General features: G+C 37.5%; 1 protein-coding gene across 5 annotated transcripts in view; it reads left to right on the forward strand.

Moving 5' to 3' along the window:
- LOC139945211 (FERM, ARHGEF and pleckstrin domain-containing protein 1-like) overlaps positions 1-17224 on the forward strand; it is an 88258-nt gene extending 71034 nt beyond the window's left edge. For 3 of the 5 annotated variants that reach the window (XM_071942505.1, XM_071942507.1, XM_071942508.1), the window contains exons 20-27: positions 2502-2534; positions 4905-5063; positions 5879-5992; positions 6107-6164; positions 6913-7082; positions 8645-8752; positions 9599-9750; positions 10448-17224. In XM_071942505.1, coding sequence (XP_071798606.1) covers positions 2502-2534; positions 4905-5063; positions 5879-5992; positions 6107-6164; positions 6913-7082; positions 8645-8752; positions 9599-9750; positions 10448-10505 — 852 coding nt within the window. In that variant the 3' untranslated portion in view covers positions 10506-17224. The remainder of the gene's footprint in view (positions 1-2501; positions 2535-4904; positions 5064-5878; positions 5993-6106; positions 6165-6912; positions 7083-8644; positions 8753-9598; positions 9751-10447) is intronic. The other 2 variants (XM_071942509.1, XM_071942510.1) reach the window with 1 other exon arrangement.
- Positions 17225-19250: the final 2026 nt, after the last annotated feature.

Below are 19250 nucleotides of genomic sequence, written 5' to 3' on the forward strand. Positions count from 1 at the left end.
GTGTTTTTGATCAGCAGAGTGTAGGTTTTGGTTCCCTATCAAAACTATACAAAAGCTTGCCCCGAATCATGTGACACACATGTAGCAACTGTTTACATGTAGGTCGATGAATGCAAATTGAAGTGGTAATTTTTGACTTACATGTAGAAGCTCATTGTACCAGACGTCATTCAAATTCTTCTCGCAAATGGCTAATTTGGATATATGTGCGAAATTTTCTGATTTATATGAAAAAAAAATTAAAAATGGGAGGGCTCCTCGGCTAATATTAGTAAATAGACCCTTAGGAAGCCCTGTGCCAAAAATGGTGCTTTTGTCCGCCGAGTAATGGTAATTTCACTAAGCCACCTGACTAATTGCAGAGCTTCTTCATTTGTCATGTTTGTACTGCATAAGTTCTGTATCCTGTGATTGGTCAGACAGAACTTAAAGGAACACGTTGCCTTGGATCGGACGAGTTGGTCAAAACAAAAGCGTTTGTAACCGTTTTTTATAAAATGCATATGGTTGGAAAGATGTGAATACAATGATCCGCACAAGTTTGCCTCGAAATTGCGTGGTTTTCCTTCTACTGTGCGAACTAACATGGTCGGCCATTTATGGGAGTCAAAATTTTGACCCCCATAAATGGCCGACGTGTTAGTCGACGAGGTAAAAGGAAAACCACACAATTTCGAGGCATGTTTGTGTGGATCATTGTATTCTACTTTTACAACATCTTTCTACCCATATGCATTTTTTAAAAAACGGTTACAAACGCTTTTCAAAGACCAACTCGACCGATCCAAGGCAACGTGTTCCTTTAATCTGTGACTGTGTGATGTTTATGAAAAGTGTAATGAAGTTTAACAATTTTTCAGAAGCATTGTTCATACTTCATGCGAATTTTGACAAAAGAAAAATATACGTATTGATTGGATTGACAATATCAAAGAATTTGCTTTAAATTCGCTTGAAGTACGAACCAGGTTTTTCAATTTCTATTTCAATGTCTAATGTGTATCTCTTTTTTTTTTCTTGAACTCTATTTACATTTTATGAATCATTTCGCAGCTATTATCTTGGCTAACTAAGCCACCTTAATTCAGTTTCTGTCATTTCTTTTCAACATTTTATTTTCAATATTTTGAAACAATTTTCTTTGTTTGCAACACACAGTTCATTATTATGTTCTCATCATCATTTTATTTTGGTTCATATACTGACAAAGGCTCACTAAACCATCAATCTGTACTAATCTGGTTTATAACTAACTAGCAGTGGTTAAACTGGTAACAGGTTAACTAATAAGTTAAGCTTTAAATCTCCTTTTTGTTCTATTCCTTTTTGTTAATAAATTTAACTTTAACTTGGTTACGGTTTGGATAACTGACCTTAAAGCATAAACTCCATTCATGTAACTTATTTGTTTTAATAATAAAATACAAAATGTGACACTCGGGAAAAGGGTCGGTGCGCTAATCTGAGTTGTTGGTAATCTCCTTCAATGTAATATCTGTAAAAGTGAAGACAGTGACGAAGCACACATTAGAACTGTCTTCATACATGTCATAGACTGGAATAATGGGAGCGCCCGAAACCTGACATAGAGGGCGCTCGATTTTATTTAACCAAAATAATTAGTTAAAAGAACTGACTGAAAAAATTTACATCCAGAACGTAGACCCAATTCAAATTTAGTTAAGTGACAGTGGGTACCATCAAAGAGGATTCCGTCGTGACAATATTTTTTAAAAATGGGGTGTTTTTTTTTTATAATTAGCTATATTTGTAATACCCTTTTCAAATTGGAGTTCTGTTTGTCAGTTTTTTTTTTTTCAAAGCAGTGATTTCCCTCAGTATGTAAACATATGTGTATACTTGGTGACATATGTGTTTTCAATGAACAACTTGAAATTAGGTTGTTAGTTATTTTATGGTATGGAACAAAAATTCAGGAGGTTTACGTTTAACCAAAAAGTGTAAAATGGCACTAAACCCTGAACAAAAGTATTGAACAAATATGGAGACATCAAACATTAGGGCTACGTAGCACAGCCGAGTGTGGCAGCATTTTAAGTCCTGATCTAGTTAATTTGTCTTTGTTCAACCCAAAGTAAAAACCTTCGTACAGAAAAAAAAATTCTGTGTTGTTAGTTTTATTTTTAATAACAAAGGGTATTTCATCTTGGTAACAAAATTCTAACATGCTTTAAAAAAAAAATAATATATTTATTTTTTATTTGCAGTCTATTTCTTTCCATCGTTGGCCTTCGATGCTTTAATGCCCAAATTACTAATTTCATATAATATCATATATCCATATAATAAAACACCACTACTTTAATAAAGCATTACGATATTTTTTTAAATTTAATCGCGTTACTAATGCAGATTTGTCTGCGACACACTTATGATTTGGGCTCACTACTAACAACCACCATGTCATCTTTCTGGCCACATTTTAAAAAACTAAAACAAACAACCAAATTATCAACGAATGTTCTATCTTCAATTTGCAGAATAAGCCAGTTCCATTGGTGTGTTCTAATCAGGTAACATTTAAAGATATGAACAAAAAAGATAACTAGGGACTTATGTGTCTCCAGAATTAATAAGTCATCTATTTAACAAATATTATTTAACATTTGTTGGAGAGGGGTGGGGTGCGATGGGGATTCTTGAGACGCTCCAGATTTTTTTTTTCGGTGGGGAGGGGGGGGGGGTTGTTTTTTTTTAAGCTTACCCAAAACTTGCATTCATATCAATGTAGTAGATATACAGTACATAGGGAGAAGGGAAGCTTACAAAGAGAAAATTATTCAATCAACAATTTTCTCAGCTGTTTTCTCAACTTTTCTTCAAAGTTTTTACTGAAGGCAGCTGCACCAACAAGTTTATTTATGGATTTTCGTACATTAAAAGCTGGTGTAAATAATTTCCACAGTAAAAGACTTGGCTTTAGCCTTGTAGATGTAGTGAGGCTGCTACTCAAATTCAAACACCAATTATCAGATAATTAGGCAATGCCTAGAGTAGAGACAGTAGAAATTTTTAGCAGGGAAGCTACACAAAACTTTTCCTTTCGCTCTCTGAAGTAAAACTAGGGGAAATGTAGGCTGCCCAGCTCAAGTAGTATCTTGGGAGAGATGGTTTGTACATCATCTGCTTAGAATGAAAAGGTCATTAATGTAATTTGTATTGACCCGGTGAATTCCTTCTTTTTTTTCTTCCTTTTTTTTCTTTTTGCACTCCTGGTAATTGGGGTCTATGTAGATCAGAGTTGGTCTTCAAAGTAATTATTTGGCAAAAGGAAACATTCACTTTCCAAGTCGAACATTAATTTTTGTAATTTGATATAACAAAAATTCAAACCTATCTGCATTTTTCATTCAATGACCTTTTGATAAGTACAATGAAATTGCAATTAGTGATCTTATTTATCTCTCTTACTATTCATGCATGGCGTCACCATTCTAACCCAAAATGAGGCCATCGGCACAACCACTGCAACTAGGATTGTGTGGCTAGTACTGGTGGGGGCGTGATGCATGCTGATGGCGTTAGTTTTGGGTTAGAATGGTGACGTCATGCATGCATATTAAAGGAACACGTTGCCTTGGATCGGTTGAGTTGATCTTTGAAAGGCATTTGTAACCGTTTTTTATAAAATGCATATGGTAGAAAGATGTTGTAAAAGTAGAATACAATGATCCACACAATCATGCCTCGAAATTGCACGGTTTTCCTTTTACCTCGTCGAGTAAAACGGTCGGCCATTAATGGGAGTCAAATTTTTGACTCCCATAAATGGCCGACCGTGTTAGTTCGCACAGTAAAAGGAAAACCACGCAATTTCGAGGAAAACTTATATGGATCATTGTATTCTACTTTTAAAACATCTTTCCAACCATACGCATTTTATAAAAAACGGTTACAAACGCTTTTCATTGACCAACTCGTCCGATCCAAGGCAATGTTTTCCTTTAAAAGAGTCGATAAGATCACAAATAGCAAATTCATATTTGTAGAGCAGTTCTCAGCAGATGATATTATGCGTTATGGCGTCTTTAGATTCAGTGTATGAGAAACTGCTAGTCTTGCATTTTTAATGAATGCTGCATGTGGTAGATTGTAACATCTTCTTAGCTGTAGAGTAACAAAGCCTGATTGTTATTATGACCGAAGCAGATCTTTATATATTTTTTTTTTATTAAATTACAAATTGATGAAAATAGTGAGCCTTTGTCAAACAACAGGAAATCATATCAAAACTTACCGTTAAGAAATTACACCCATTGTCTGTACAAGTTTGTTTATGTACATCTCATTTATCTCACAACATGATCAAACTTTCATCACAAAATTGACATGAAGAACTAGCCCCACCAAGAGATGCAATAAATCACTTTACTTTACATAAAGGAGGAAAAGAAAGACTCTCTGCTTTTGGAGTAGGCATGCATCAAATGATTTTTCACTTTGTGATCTTTTTAAAGTTTTTAAGAACCCTTTTCAAAGATTTGTTTGTTATATAGTTATACAATTTTGTTTTCCCATGCATTTGAATGAACCGTATTTTTTACTGCGTGAGGGCGCTCTCAATAGTTTGTTATCACTTCCATGGTATACGCGATTCATGCACAGTTTTAAGCGGCGTTCTGTCACTTTTGTTGCACGATAGTTTTAAGCTGCTTTAAAGGTGGATTATAACGGCTCCTTTAGAAGGTCTTATTGTCCGTGATGGATATGATGTCTGTGGTGGTAATGTGGTCCAGTCTTTAATAATTGTTTTGGGTATGATCGAACATACCCCCGGAAGTGATACAAATATGCTTGAGAGCGCCCTCAAGGGGTCACAAATACAACACAATTATGATTATTTGAGTAAGAAGGCAATTCCTTGTTTTGGCTCCGTGTTGTAGCATTTTATTCGAGAGGGTTGTCTTCACAAGCTGTCTCGCAAGGGCTACCAGCAGCGAATGTTCTTCCTCTTCTCTGACATTCTTGTCTACACAAGCAAGGGCGTGACCCCAACCAACCAGTTCAAAGTTCATGGACAGATACCTCTTAAAGGTGTTGTGGTAAGTAGAATTCATGGTAAAGTTGATTGTAACGATGCACGTTCAACAGAACCTCAGAACCCTTGCGCCGTTTTGTCCGAGTGGTTAAGAGCACCTTGTTCAAGTTCCAAGCCAAACTTCATGACTCTGCTTACCTCCGAATTCTGCACTTTTAATCACCATTCTCCACTGACTGGGCAAATGCCGAGTTCCTGCACTAGCGGTGTAAGTATAGAATGCCTAGTAACGCAGAGTATGCACGCGTACAAGACAAAATTCCCAGTTGACCCGCAAGAGCGGATTCTTTGCTCACGGTAAACAGAGCCACGAAATTGGGCCCTGGTGTCTCTTGTCATCAGAGTGTGGGTTCAAGTCTTGGTCTTGACAGTTGTCTCGTTAAGCAAGACTCTCGACCAATAAAGAAAGTCTATGAGAAGTTACATGTACATCCTTTTGAATTGTAATATCTTGGAGACTTTTGGGGAATAAGGAGGAGCCCGTGCATAGCTTAATTTCAGGAAGATTTTCTTTTGTCAAGTCTCATCTCGGATTTTATAGACCTTTATCATGCCACCACCATCCACCCTGTATCCAATAATAGAAATAGATACCACTATTCATTGTACTACAAGGAACCAGACTATTTTTCCTTCTAGCCTCAGTTTGGTAAACATTGTTTGAATGCGAGAAAAACCAAGATGGCCGACTTATGATAAAGGTCTATTATTTGTATACACAATAGTTTAAGGAAAGCGAGAACAATCAACACAGCTGTTGGAAAAATGTCTGGTTTGAATATCTGTACATTGTCTTTTTTTTTGTTTTATTCTATTTAGTTGGAGGACAGTGACCATAATCGTTCAGTAGCAAATTGTGTCACTTTATATGGGACCAACAAGACGGTGGTTATTGCAGCAAGCACGCCGGAAGAAAAAGAAAGATGGATGGCGGTAAGTGGGACTCTTTTTTTGCTATAAAATTATTTCTTGGTTTCTTCTTATAGTTTGTAATTTCATTCTTTCACCTTTTTTTGTTTAACTTAATCTTATTCTCTTTAAATACAGGATTTACGAACTGCCATGGCACTTGCATCCAACAATCCCAATTCTCCAGAATCAAATAGTAAGTTTTTATTTTCAGTCCTCGTGTTTTTTCCCTCCCTTTTTTTTCTAGAGGAATTGTGGCTTAAAACTCTTATCAAGCCATGATGGTTGTTAGGCCTCTCATTTTACCCAGAATTCTTTGTGCTCTGATAAATTAAAGGAACACGTTGCCTTGGATCGGTCGAGTTGGTCTTTTAAACCGTTTGTTATAAAATCGTTATGGTTAGAAAGATGTTGTAAAAGTAGAATACAATGATCTACACAAATATGCATCGAAATTGCGTGGTTTTCGTTTTACCTCGTCGACAAACACGGTCGGCCATTTATGGGAGTCAAAACTTTGACTCCCATAAATGGCCGACCGTGTTTGTTCGCGACGTAAAATGAAAACCATGCAATTTTGAGAGATACTTGTGTGGATCATTATATTCTACTTTTAAAACATCTTTCTAACCATATGCATTTCATAACAAACGGTTTCAAACGCTTTTCATGGACCAACTCGTCCGATCCAAGGCAACGTGTTCCTTTAACAGTCACGCTGCTTGGGACATGCACATTGGCTATTGCAACTGCTCTGACGAGTTCAGCGTTCTTCTGAAGACAATCAGAGCAACTGATCGAAACTTTGATTTGTCAACCACTTGTTCTTTTCAGGACAAACACTACTTTAAAAAAAAGATTTTCACATGGTGTTACCACACACCACACCTCACCATGCAAAGTTTCAAATCCTACTTTATCATGGATGTGTAATTTTCTTGAAGGTACCATGTCCGATCCAGAATCTTCAGTTCATGAGGAGTCCGAAGACGACGTCTCGTCACCAACACGCTCCATAGAGCGACAATCACACCACAGGGCCAATACTACAGTGCACGTATGCTGGCATCGTAATACCAGCGTCAGTATGGCTGATCATGTCAGAGCTATGGAGGTAAGGCCCGCGATAATTTTTTTTTCAGCTCAGTTGCGGCAGAATCAACAGGGGGCGCTGTTTGCGGGGATGTACATGTATTACACAGTGTTACAACGACACACAACAGCTCTATCAGTATCAGCCTATCAGCCACACGGCAAATGCATGTGCTTGCGACAAGAAGCTAAACATGCATTATTCATATATTTTTCTATGACGAAATCCCCAAAACACCGCCCCCTTTTAATTCTGCCGCAACTGAGCTGGAAAAAAATTATTTCGGCCGGGTCCTAATGGACCTATTGCTCGCAGTGCAATTGCGCACGCATCTCCTGTCTGCCATTTTGGGTGTCAAAACACGCACAAAAGTTTGGTACACCCGTTTGCGCACCTCCAAACAATGTGCGTCAATCATTCATGCCTTTTAGGGGGAGCCCATTCATTTGGTGAACGTTTTGACACAAAATGGCGGACAGAATGTACGCTACGCATTATACAAGGGGTCTACATGTACATTATAGGCCCTTTCCTTGAAATATTTTAATTGTATTTTGCGCGTACACACTAACATTTTGGTTGGCAAAAAGAGTGAACAAGCGTTGTTTTGTCTGCGGCTCATGGCTGCGTGATGCGTTCGCCAACCAATAGGGTCTATACACATGTGCGAATGTAATTAGCATATTTCATGGGAAGGGTCTATTTGAAGGTACAGCCACTAGGTGATGGTATGTCGTGGCTGAGCAAATAAGAGCACCTGACTCGAGCTCTGGTGTTTCTGTTCAGCAGAGTTTTGGTTTGAGTCCAGGTTGAACACTTTAGTCCTTAAAGGATTTGGGTACTTTTTCAAAATGTCCATAGATTTACATTGAACTTACAGGGTTTGAAGATAATGATAGTGGAAAGCTTCCCTTCAAATGTTATTTACTGAGGTGCTGTAGTTTTTGAGAAATGAGTAAGACAATGTCATGAAAATACATTTGTAAATGCTTAAAATAATTTTGGTCTCATGAGACCAAAACTATTTCCATGACATTGTTTTACTCATTTTCCAAAAACTATACAGCACCTCAGCACGTAATATTTTCAGGGAAGCTTTCTACTATCATTATCTTCAAACTGTGTAAGTGTAGTGTAAATCTGTGGACATTGTGTTTTTTTGTCCTACAAAAAGTACATACACTCTTTAAGCAAAACACTTTACCATCAGTGCAGCATCCTTTGGACATGTTGGATGGAATGTACAGTAAAGCCGTTGGTTCTGTGTGTTGGGTAAGGCACGTAAAATAACCCAGTGCACTTATTTGAAAAGAGAAGAGGGTAGCCCTGGTGTTCATGGTTTGATTGGCTGCATATTGTGGCACAGCACCCTGTAAATCATTACATTGTGATAGAAAGGAATACACGTAGGTCTCATACTTCAAAAAGCTAGCTCCACATACATGTACCTTGCAGGAAATAATACTGATCGCTTTGGTACGCCCCTATAGGGGTGTATAATAAAGTGCAATCAAAGAACCAAGTATTATTATTATGATTATCCATAACAATTTAACTAACAAAATTCATCTCAATTTTTACAGAACCAGCTGAGTGGATTCCTTCTGCGTAAGTTCAAGAACAGCAACGGCTGGCAGAAACTTTGGGTTGTTTTTACAAACTTTTGCCTTTTCTTCTACAAGATTCACCAGGTGAGCTAAAAATTTAGTATTACTCAGAATAATTGTTAGCATAAAAACTTACTTGGCAACGAGCAATGGAGAGCTGTTGATAGTATATAAACATTGAGAGAAACGGCTCCCTCTGAAGTAGCATAGTTTTTGAGAAAGAGTTAATCTCTCACTCAAAATATTTGAATCTAATAAAAGACTTCAGGGCTCGATTTCACAAAGCAATCAAACTCATCGCAAGACTAATTGTCAGTATCGCCATAGTGATTTGTACTGTGACATCACACTTTACTTTCAACTGCGATTGATTTGCAGTTACGATCAATCTTAGCTCTTTGTGAATTCGGCCCCTGACCTGATGAAGCCTTTTTTTAGGTATTGAAGGCACACACAAAAAAATCACAAATTTGTTATTTTAGCCTTATGGGATACACCAAGTGAGAATACTGGTCTTTGACATTTACCATTAGTGTCCAGTGCCTTTAAAGGGAAATAAACTTTTGATTTTTCTCTCTGTCTAGGATGACTTGCTAACAAAACAGTGATTACCAGTAGTGTCCAGTGCCCTTTAAAGGGAAATAAACTTTTGATTTTTCTCTCTGTCTAGGATGACTTGCTAACAAAACAGTGATTACCAGTAGTGTCCATTGCCCTTTAAGTGAAATAAACTTTTGATTTTTCTCTCTGTCTAGGATGACTTGCTAACAAAACAGTGATTACCAGTAGTGTCCATTGCCCTTTAAGTGAAATAAACTTTTGATTTTTCTCTCTGTCTAGGATGACTTGCTAACAAAACAGTGATTACCAGTAGTGTCCATTGCCCTTTAAGTGAAATAAACTTTTGATTCTTTCTTTCTTTCTCTCCAGGATGACTATCCTCTAGCCAGCCTCCCGTTGTTGGGTTACTCCATCATGTTCCCAACAGAAGAGGATGACATCAGGAAGGATTACGTCTTCAAGCTGCAGTTCAAGACTCATGTGTATTTTTTCCGCGCTGAGAGCGAGTACACCTTCTCAAGGTAAATAACTGTTCTGTTTTCTTTTGTCTGTGCAGGTGTCTTTGTTTTATAATTTGTTTTCTGATTATTTGCTTTCATTGTTATTTTGTAGACAAGATGTTTAAAAAAAAAAATTGTGTTAAGATTTTAAAAAAAAAAGTCAATCAGTTTCATAGACGCTCTGGATTTTTGTTTCTTGGGTTTTGGGGGATTTTTTTATATATTTTTTTTAATTCATATTTTTACTGCCATTTAACCAGTGGACTGCTGTAAAGGAGAACGCTGTTGTTTTTAGTTATATTAGACTTTACACTGGCATAAAAATATAAGTATACAAATCGATACATAAAGAAACAAAGAATCAAAATAGCTAGAAAATACCAAGCCAGTGAGTGGCGAGGAGGAACAGGTGACTAGCACTTCTACAAAGCTGTCCGGCCACAAAGAGTGTCCCCTGAAACACTCCCCACAGTTAAAGTACATTGATGTACATTTACATGTGTTTCTACATAGGATATTTCAGAGGAACTTTTGCTTAGTGAAAAACAATGTTATAAGGTTTGCAGTAATACTGATTTTAGTTGCTGTTACTCGAAAAGAACCTGTAGTTGAAAACCTGGTAAACCCATTCAAAACTCCAACACCCCTTCACTCTACCTTGTTTTCATGTGCAGAAGGGTGTTTAACTTCAATTTCATCTTTTTTCATTACATTTTAGATGGTTGGAGGTGTTGAAAAGCGCCACCTTCAGTTCAAAGGTTGAAGATCTTTTCTAAAACGCCACCAGCCTCCGCAAAGAAAAGCGTCAAGAAAAAAGAAACAATAGATAAGTTGAATGATCTTCCATCTGGTTTCGTGGACCTCTAAACATTAAAAAGTTTAAAAAATCGAAGAGAGTGAAAAATGTAAAGACACAATCTGATGACCTCTGACATTGGGCGAGATGAACTCTGACCTTTTGACCTTGTGACCTTCACACACTCATAGACTTGCCTTAGACCTTGAACAAAATAGTTTGTGAGAAATTTTGATGTATACAGATATTTTTTAAGTAATGTATTTTTTTGTCGGGGAGAGAAAGGGCATCCCATAGAAGCGAGAGGAAACAACGTTATATCTAGATTTACAAATTGGCCAAAGGTAGAATGGTCTTGTCTCCCTATGTTTTCTATAAAAAAAATGCCAAAAGGATATTTTATGTACATGCAAGATGTACTTGCTCACATTTGATATGTACATTCTGGGGTTTGTGTTATATAAATTACGGAAGGTTTTTCCTTTTTTCTTTTTTTTTTTTTAAATTTGGACAGGCGTTTGGAAATGTTTTAGTCAGTAGCTTTTACCTTAGATTTCCTGAACCGCAAAGAGGAATAGGCTACTTCAAACTATTTCAATTGAAAACGCCTCTCTGGAGTTATTAATTTACGTGAGTAATTATTTACAGGCATGATTTTCTTTCTACTTTAGTCTGATTTCCGATTTGTTTTGCCGCCTTGGAAAAATCTGAAAAACTTAGAATAAATAGCCTGAAATGACTGTTTAAGCTTACACCATACATACATGTATGTACTAAGTAAAGTTTTTCTATTTTTTCTGGGGACCTAAACATCATGCCAGAGTTTCCGAGTAGTTTTGTACAAAAATTATTACAAGGTAAGTAGTTATCATAAAATGTAAATCACACTATTAAAAGGGACCTCAATTATATTGTGACAAATCTGTTAAAGCAGAGGTGGTAAAAAAATAATCAAAAAACGTCAAATTTTACACAATGTAATAAAATTCTTTTGTACAGTCTGTGAATCTGTGCAGAAAAGTGACTTGTACAGTTGTAGTGAAAGCTTTAAACCACAGAAAGATGCAGAAGGTTCAAACAATGCCAGTGATTATCTATAAAGTTAGTTTGTGGGCCAAACGTGTAGATCTGCTAAGTAAAAAAAAAAAAAGGAAATATGCTTAGCATTTATTTTTGCTAATATTTTTGCAATCTCTTCAGGCTTCTCAAGTGCTGAAGTTTATTCAGCTTTAAAAAATAAAAAAAGGTAAAACTCATTGACTCATAAAACTACATTCGATGTGGAGGTGTAAAAAAGGGAGTGCAAGGTGAAAGGTTTGATTCGCGGCCGGTGCCATATGTGAGTTGAGGTGAGTTGAGTTGTGCGTTGGTTCTCTGTTGTGCCATGAGGGTTTTCCATACCATCTGGTTTTCCTCCCTCTGGGAAAAAAGCAAACACTTTTGATCTTTGGCTGTGCTCCGTGGTCATAATGAGTTGATGTGGCAGCCAAAGGCGCCCTTGCATGCCAGCTTCTCGAACACATTCAGCTCTATGGTTACCAGGGAACTGAGGAAACTGGTTTCCAGTCGACCTAGTGTGCCAAAAAAGTATGAATTTCACCCTGTTATATGAGAGTATCCGAGCTCATTTTAATATAGGTGGTAGCCTGGCGGTATGAACTGACAGCGAACTTGATATATAGATGGATTACACATGGCGTCATGAACCACGCTAATTTGATGTAAAAACAATGGCAAAGTGCACGCGTCTGCTCCACACAACTCTCAGCCAATGATAGCCTTGCACGCGTTCCATCAAAGATGGTGGTCAACGAGTCATGTGCAATCCATCTATGAAGCAAACACGAGCAGATTACCAGTCACATGTATGTTTATAACACTGTATTTTTGGCTGGTGACCATTTTTTTCACTGATGACACTACCATCTTTGGTAAATGGCCTAATTAAAGTAAAACAAATTCAGGCCTTTTTACAGTCCTGCAGGAGCTCTCGTGAAGGAAGTCACAAGAGTTTTTTTTTTTTCTCTCACTTCATTTTTTATTTTTTACTTGCGTGTATAAAGCTTTGAAAAACATCTTCCATGATTGCTTTTGGACTGGACCAAGGATTATGTTCTTGAGTATTAAGCTTGGAGTTTGCCTGGAACTGGTTGCCTGAACTGCCACGTGTGATATATAGCCCGTTGGATGCCAAAAGAAAACAATGATTTCAGATCTCGCTCAACTGGTTGGTATTGCTGCATCAATTTCGAACAACATTACTCTGAGAGGGGGGGGGGGGGGGTATGGGTCCCACTGCCAAAGGGAGACTTTGGACTGACCTTTTCACAGTTCTCTCCAGTAGTGCGCATGCTCGGACCTATGCGCGCAATGCTGAACATGTGCACACAAAAAAGGAATTATGTCTGCTGCCGCCAGCGTTTTAAAAGTCACTCATTAAAGGAAAGCAAGATTAAAATAAAAAATAATTAGACAAATCTGTATTGGCCAATGTCAACGGTAAAGGGATAGACTAAGCAATTATTCTTTGCCCCATGGCTTTCTTGGCCAAAGAAAAAGAGGAATTACTGACACTTCATGTATCTGTAAAAATAAAAGCATGTAAGATGTAACCTGGTTTGCTAAGATGTAACCTGGTTTGCATAACTATTTATTGTAATATAATCATAACTGCCATCAAGTAAACTACCAATTCAGTTTTACTAGCTGTAACATTAACCAATTTAATTTTGTATAATGTATTCCATAATAGTTTTTTTTTGTTTTCCGAAGATTTAATTTTATTTTGTTGCACTCTGTTTTCTCTGTAATCATTCTGTTCACTGGCTGGACAAAAACCCCATATGACCATTTTATTACATTCCCACTTGATAGATATAGATCATATCAACTCGCTTATAGATGGATTGCGCATAGCGTCTTCGACCGCCATATTTGATGATAAGCAATTGAAACATGCGTGCACTTTGCTGCGCACACCTCTCAGCCAATGAGAGCCTTTCACGTGTGCACATATTCATCAAAGATGGTGGTCAATGCCGTCATATGCAATCCATTTGGCTTCTGACTGGCACCCCCGAACAAAGATATTGACAAAACAGGGACACCGCCAATATAGGGCTAGATAGCTCAGTTGGTAGAGTGCCGGCACGTTAATCCGGAGGTCGTTGGTTCGAATCCCACTCTAGTCAATTCTTTGTTCAACCCCAAAAAATCATTTCAAAATAGTGACCCTGTACAATTCTAGGGCCTGGCAGACAAGATAGTGCACTGGTTATGTCGGAAATTAAAAAAAAAAAAACTTACTTGGTAACAAGCAATGGAGAGCTGTTGATAGTATAAAACATTGTGAGAAACGGCTCCCTCTGAAGTAATGTAGTTTTGAAGAAAGAGGTAATTTCTCACTCAAATAATAAAAGACTTCAGCTGAAGCCTTTTGATTATGCATCTGAAAGCAAACGAACTAAGGCAACAAGGGTTTTTCTTTCTTTATTCTCTTGCATATTCAATGACCAATTGAGCCAAACTTTTCACAGGTTTGTCATGTTTGTTATTATAATGTTGGGATACACCAAGTGAGAAAAATGGTATTTGACAATTACTAAAGGTATCCATGCCTTTATTATTAATTATTATTAATAATATTATTTATTCGGCCATTTCACAAAGAACAATAACAATACATGTACATTTGCAAATAAGATTTTTTAGTTAATATGTAGGGGGAAAAAAACAAATGTTGAACAGAACTATACCTGTAACTTCATCTAATGCTTTAACTAATCTCTAAAAGCTGTTGATACAAAACCCATCTACCAATATTATGGGGATTTCCTTTCTTTGTTTTCAGTCAACCGTATTCCATTAAGTTGTTTTTTTAATAAGGCGTTGATGTGTGTAGTCAAGCGCATGTTTTTTTATTTGTACAATTTTTAGGATAATCTTTAATAACTTGTTTAAATGAGGAAACTGTTTTGGACGTACCATCATAATATTAGTTTACAAATTTGATTTCATCATGATCTCTACTACAACCCACATCAATCTGGCCACAGAAATCATACAGTATAATTTAACACATTATGTGGATGTAGGGTATTTCTTAAATAATGTTTTAACCTGGCTTTATCAAGTTTAATTTAAGGTATAAACCGTGTGTTATTTAAATTCATGTATCTGAAATTGTTTTGATTGAAGCAGAGATTTTGATTTTGAACCAAGCTGAATTAAACTACAAACAATTTGTTCTTTAAAAAAAAAAAAAACAATGGTGTTTTTTATAGTTTGTTCTGGGATGAATTTCAAATTTAAATTTGTTTGAATGTATTTTGATATTAAACTCTTAGGTCCAACTTTTTAAAACATCTTGTACATAGTATTATTTAGTTGAAACGTGTACTTTTTTTGCATCATAGATAATTATTGCATGCGAAGACGAAGTTCTGTTTTTGTTTTTTTAAGATGATTTTGGAACACAAACTATGACTTGCAATTTTTCTGTGTATAAACATTTTTAGACTGAATATCGTAAACATAAATACTGTGTAAGAGCTTTTTTTACGGGAAAAGTTTTGTTTAAACCTTAAAGGCAGTGAACACTATTGGTAATTACTCAAAATAATTATTAGCATTAAACCTTACTTGGTAACGGGTAATGGGGAGAAGTTGATACTACAAATCATTGTGAGAAACAGCTCCCTCTGAAGTGAAGTAGTTTTCGAGAAAGAAGCAACTTTCCACAAGACCTCAAGTTAAGAATTTGAGGTCACGAAATCAAGCATCAGAAAACACACAACCCCGTGTGACAAGGGTGTTTTTTCTTTCATTATTATGTCGCAAGTTCGATGACCGATTGAGCTCAAATTTCCACAAGTTTGTTTTTTCATGCATATGTTGAGATACACCAAGTGAAAAGACTGATCTTTGACAATTACCAATAATGTCCAGTGTCTTTAAACCTTAAGTATTATGCCTGTCTGCCTTGATATAAAAGACTTGTAACCCTTCAATGTGATAATGTGCTAGGTTGGCTCTTTTCAAAACGGTGTCTTTGGGGCTTGGCTTCTTAGGCCTGGGTTTGGTATGGGCATAGGCCTGGGTTTGGTATGGGCTTTGGTCTGGACATGAGTTTTGGCTTTAGTCTGAAATTGGGCCTGGGTTTTTTTAGCCAAGAGGCCAGGGCCCAATTTCTTCTTAAGCAGAAAATGCTGTTTATGAATAGCCGCTTGCAAAAAAATTAACAGGATACCAGTCACAAATTGTACTTGTGACTTGGTATTTTGGGTGGTAACCTTATTCTAGTAAGCATAATTTTGTTGTGCTTAGCTATTTTCTTGAGCTTAATCAGCTCTATGAAATTTGGCCCTGGGCTTTGTTGTGGGATCAGGCCTGGGTTTGGGTTCCGGCATTGTCAGTCATTAAAAAAAATACGCACTTCAAATACGTAGCCATGTTTCGGAAAAGGACATGGGGTCGATTTCACAAAGAGTTAGGACTAGTCCTAACTTAGGACTAGTCCTAGGACATATTCAAATTGCATGGATAGTCCTAAGTTAGGACGAGTAACTGGTCCTAACTTGAGATAAGACTAGTCCTAACTCTTTGTGAAATCCACCCCTGTATCTCCGGATTCAGCCCATATAAATGACATGTAGCTGTGGCCAGGGGCCAATTTCATAGAGCTGCTTAAGCAAAAAATTTGCTTAAGCACGAAAATAGCTCGCTTATTTTACACATGTTACTGGCCAAAATTTCATGTCATATACATTGCTTATGACTAGTATTTAGCTGTTGTTTACGTAGCATAACAATTGAGTGGAGTCTTGGCCGGTAATCTGATTTTACTAAGCAATGATTTTTTTGCTTAAGCAAAATTTTGTGCTCAAGCAGCCCTATGAAATTGGGCCCAGGGCCTACATTCATCAAGCTGTAAATCAGAAAATACTGCTCATCAAGTTTCTTTGCTAGCCTAAACTTTAGTAAGCTTCATGGACCTTCGGCTAGTAATAACCAGTTTCTGTTAAGCAAGGTTTGTCTGTGCTTGGCAAGTTCTTAGGCTTACAGGCTCTATGAAATTGTGCCCTAAATTAAGAATTCTGAATCCAACTTCAGTGAGGCAAACCGATTCAATGAAACTGCATTTGCATGTTTCCAATAGTGTAATGGATTTTTTTATTAATCAACCAGGTTTTTGTTAAATTACATTCGACCACTAGTTTGAATAAACGAAATATTTGATAATCGGTTAGAACAAAACAGCTGTTTACGCTTCCTACTCGAAACCAATGACTAAACAGCGAACATTACTGACTGTTATGTGACAATGAAGACCTAGATATCAAGTGTTTACTAGATACACTGGGTCCTATTTCATGGCTCTGCTTACCGTAAGCAAAGAATCGGCGCTTGCAAAAGTAGTGAATCTTGTGTTTCTGTCAACGGGGTATCAGCAGGGAAATTTGGCTTGTGCGCGTGATGGGTACTCCGCATTACTAGCGCAGAGATTCGGTGCTTGCGTAATTATAAGTGGAGAATGGTGGTTGTAAGTGCAGAATTTGGGGGTAAGCAGAGCCATGGAATTTGGTCTTTATGGGCATATTATGCAGGTTATTATGTGACTTGCATTTAAACACCAAAGCCTTGTATTTTGCATGTATTAAAAGGTGACATGTGAATAAGTGACTGCCATGTTTGTTTTAATTGCTGATGTCTTTGTTGAATGAGTAGTTTTGTTTCTTGTCAGTTTCTATGTAGGCCTACCATTGGTTTGATTTTGGCATACAAAAAACATTCCCAGTCCAACACCCCCCCCCCCCCAGCTCAATGTTGACATGTCATTCATGACTTGCACTAAGCTTGTACACAAATTGTGAGCGTGTTCCGTCGACCAAGGGCGATTAATTTACTGCAAGGACGGTTTTGCACGGGGCGGACGCAACTGCATATGCAAATATGTCCGGGAAACCACAATTGCGTTATGCGGCAGCGTCCGGGTGGACACGATTGTATATGCTAAACCGTCCGGCAGACATTATTGCATATGCAATAATATCTTCCGGATAGTATTGCACAGAGACCATTATCATCGATCTAAATGGCAACTATGATACAACCGAATGCTAAAAGAGAGCCATTTTAGCCCAACTATGGTAGTGGGCGTTGTGTCTGCCGTGTTCTGTGAATCTTCGTATAATATACAAATATTGACTGCTTCGAGTGCTATGGTTAAAACTACGACTCCCGAGGTGATCCCCGGGAGCGTTCTATTTTCCCGAGGCGAAGCCGAGGGAAAATAGAACGCTACGGGGATCACCGAGGGAGTCATAGTTTTTAACCATTGTACGAGTAAAAGCAGTCAATGTTTGTTTTATAACACCCCAAACATTTCTAAATAATGTACTATTATTATTAAGTTACAGACCAGAATGCTACAATCCACGGACGACGCGAATACAGATTGCAAACACTTTTACTGTGCTGCATGTAGTGAGTGTCGTGCAATCCGAAATGGTTACAGACTATTAATTTATCATCCTCGTACACGCAACGGACGTCTGGGTAATGCACGCCGTGTGCTAGTCTGTCGGACTAGCGCACGGCGCCGTGTGCTAGTCTTCGGACTAGCGCATGGCAAACCGACGCATATCACACGGCCGTCGTCTAGCAAAACTAAGACATGTCATGTGACGCGCTCTAAACCAATGAGCAGGCAGAATACTTGCAAGGGGTGTTATAATTTGAATTACTGTGTTTGATGCGATCAGTTTAGGGACGACCTCTGCTACATATCGGCAGGTATTAGGCAACTTGGAAGTAGTTAAATTATCGGCACGTTTAAAATACATTTCGGGCATTTTGAGTAATTGTGCCCTTCTAATGGCTCTCCGCTTTACACACGCTCGAAAATGTTACTTATCAACAAAAGTTACAGGCAGTGGACACTATTACAAACAACTGTTACATGTTGATGCAATTTGTGTAAATCTTTTAACGGTGTGCTTTGAGTCGAGTTTGGCATTTGTGTTACCCGTTTTAATTTTAATGTAATGATAATAAACATAAAACAAATTTAAAATCTCCGCAATTTTGTTTGCTAACGGTTAGCAGAACCGTCGAATGAGCGAAATTGGCATTGCAAAATGTAGGGACGTATTGTCCGTGGTGGCACAAATATGGATTAAGGATTATAATATAAAAAAGAACACTTAGGCCTACGCCCACCAAATTGAAAAACACAGTTGAATACCAACCACCCTCTTGTGCTAATACTCTTGTGCTAAAATTTTGAACCACCGCTAGTGACAGGAAATCGAAAAAAAAAGAAAAAAATGTGCTATGATATTTACATGTTCACACCACAAACGGTAAGAGAAAACGTGTATATTCACAATTCTTCTCTCCAATTATTCAACTTTACACGAAGGCAAACGATGCAGAGTGGTGGTATCACACCACGTACAAAGAGATATATCTACTCGCGCTCACTAATCGCATGGAGGAAGGAATAGAAAGCTCGAACGAAGTGACTTAAAAAGTCGAACCTGCGGTACCGCGGTCGTTTAACAACACCTTGTAATCACCGACATACCTTTTATACAGACTATGTGAGTTTGCGCGTGCGCACTTGGTTCTTCACTCAACCATGGTGTCGTATGTCGTATGGATATAATACAGAAAAACAACTTTTTTGAGACCTGATAAAATTTGTGTACACTTGTCCAAACCA

This window comes from Asterias amurensis, chromosome 12, assembly GCF_032118995.1.
Source record: "Asterias amurensis chromosome 12, ASM3211899v1".
In the NCBI taxonomy this organism is placed as follows: domain Eukaryota; kingdom Metazoa; phylum Echinodermata; class Asteroidea; order Forcipulatida; family Asteriidae; genus Asterias; species Asterias amurensis.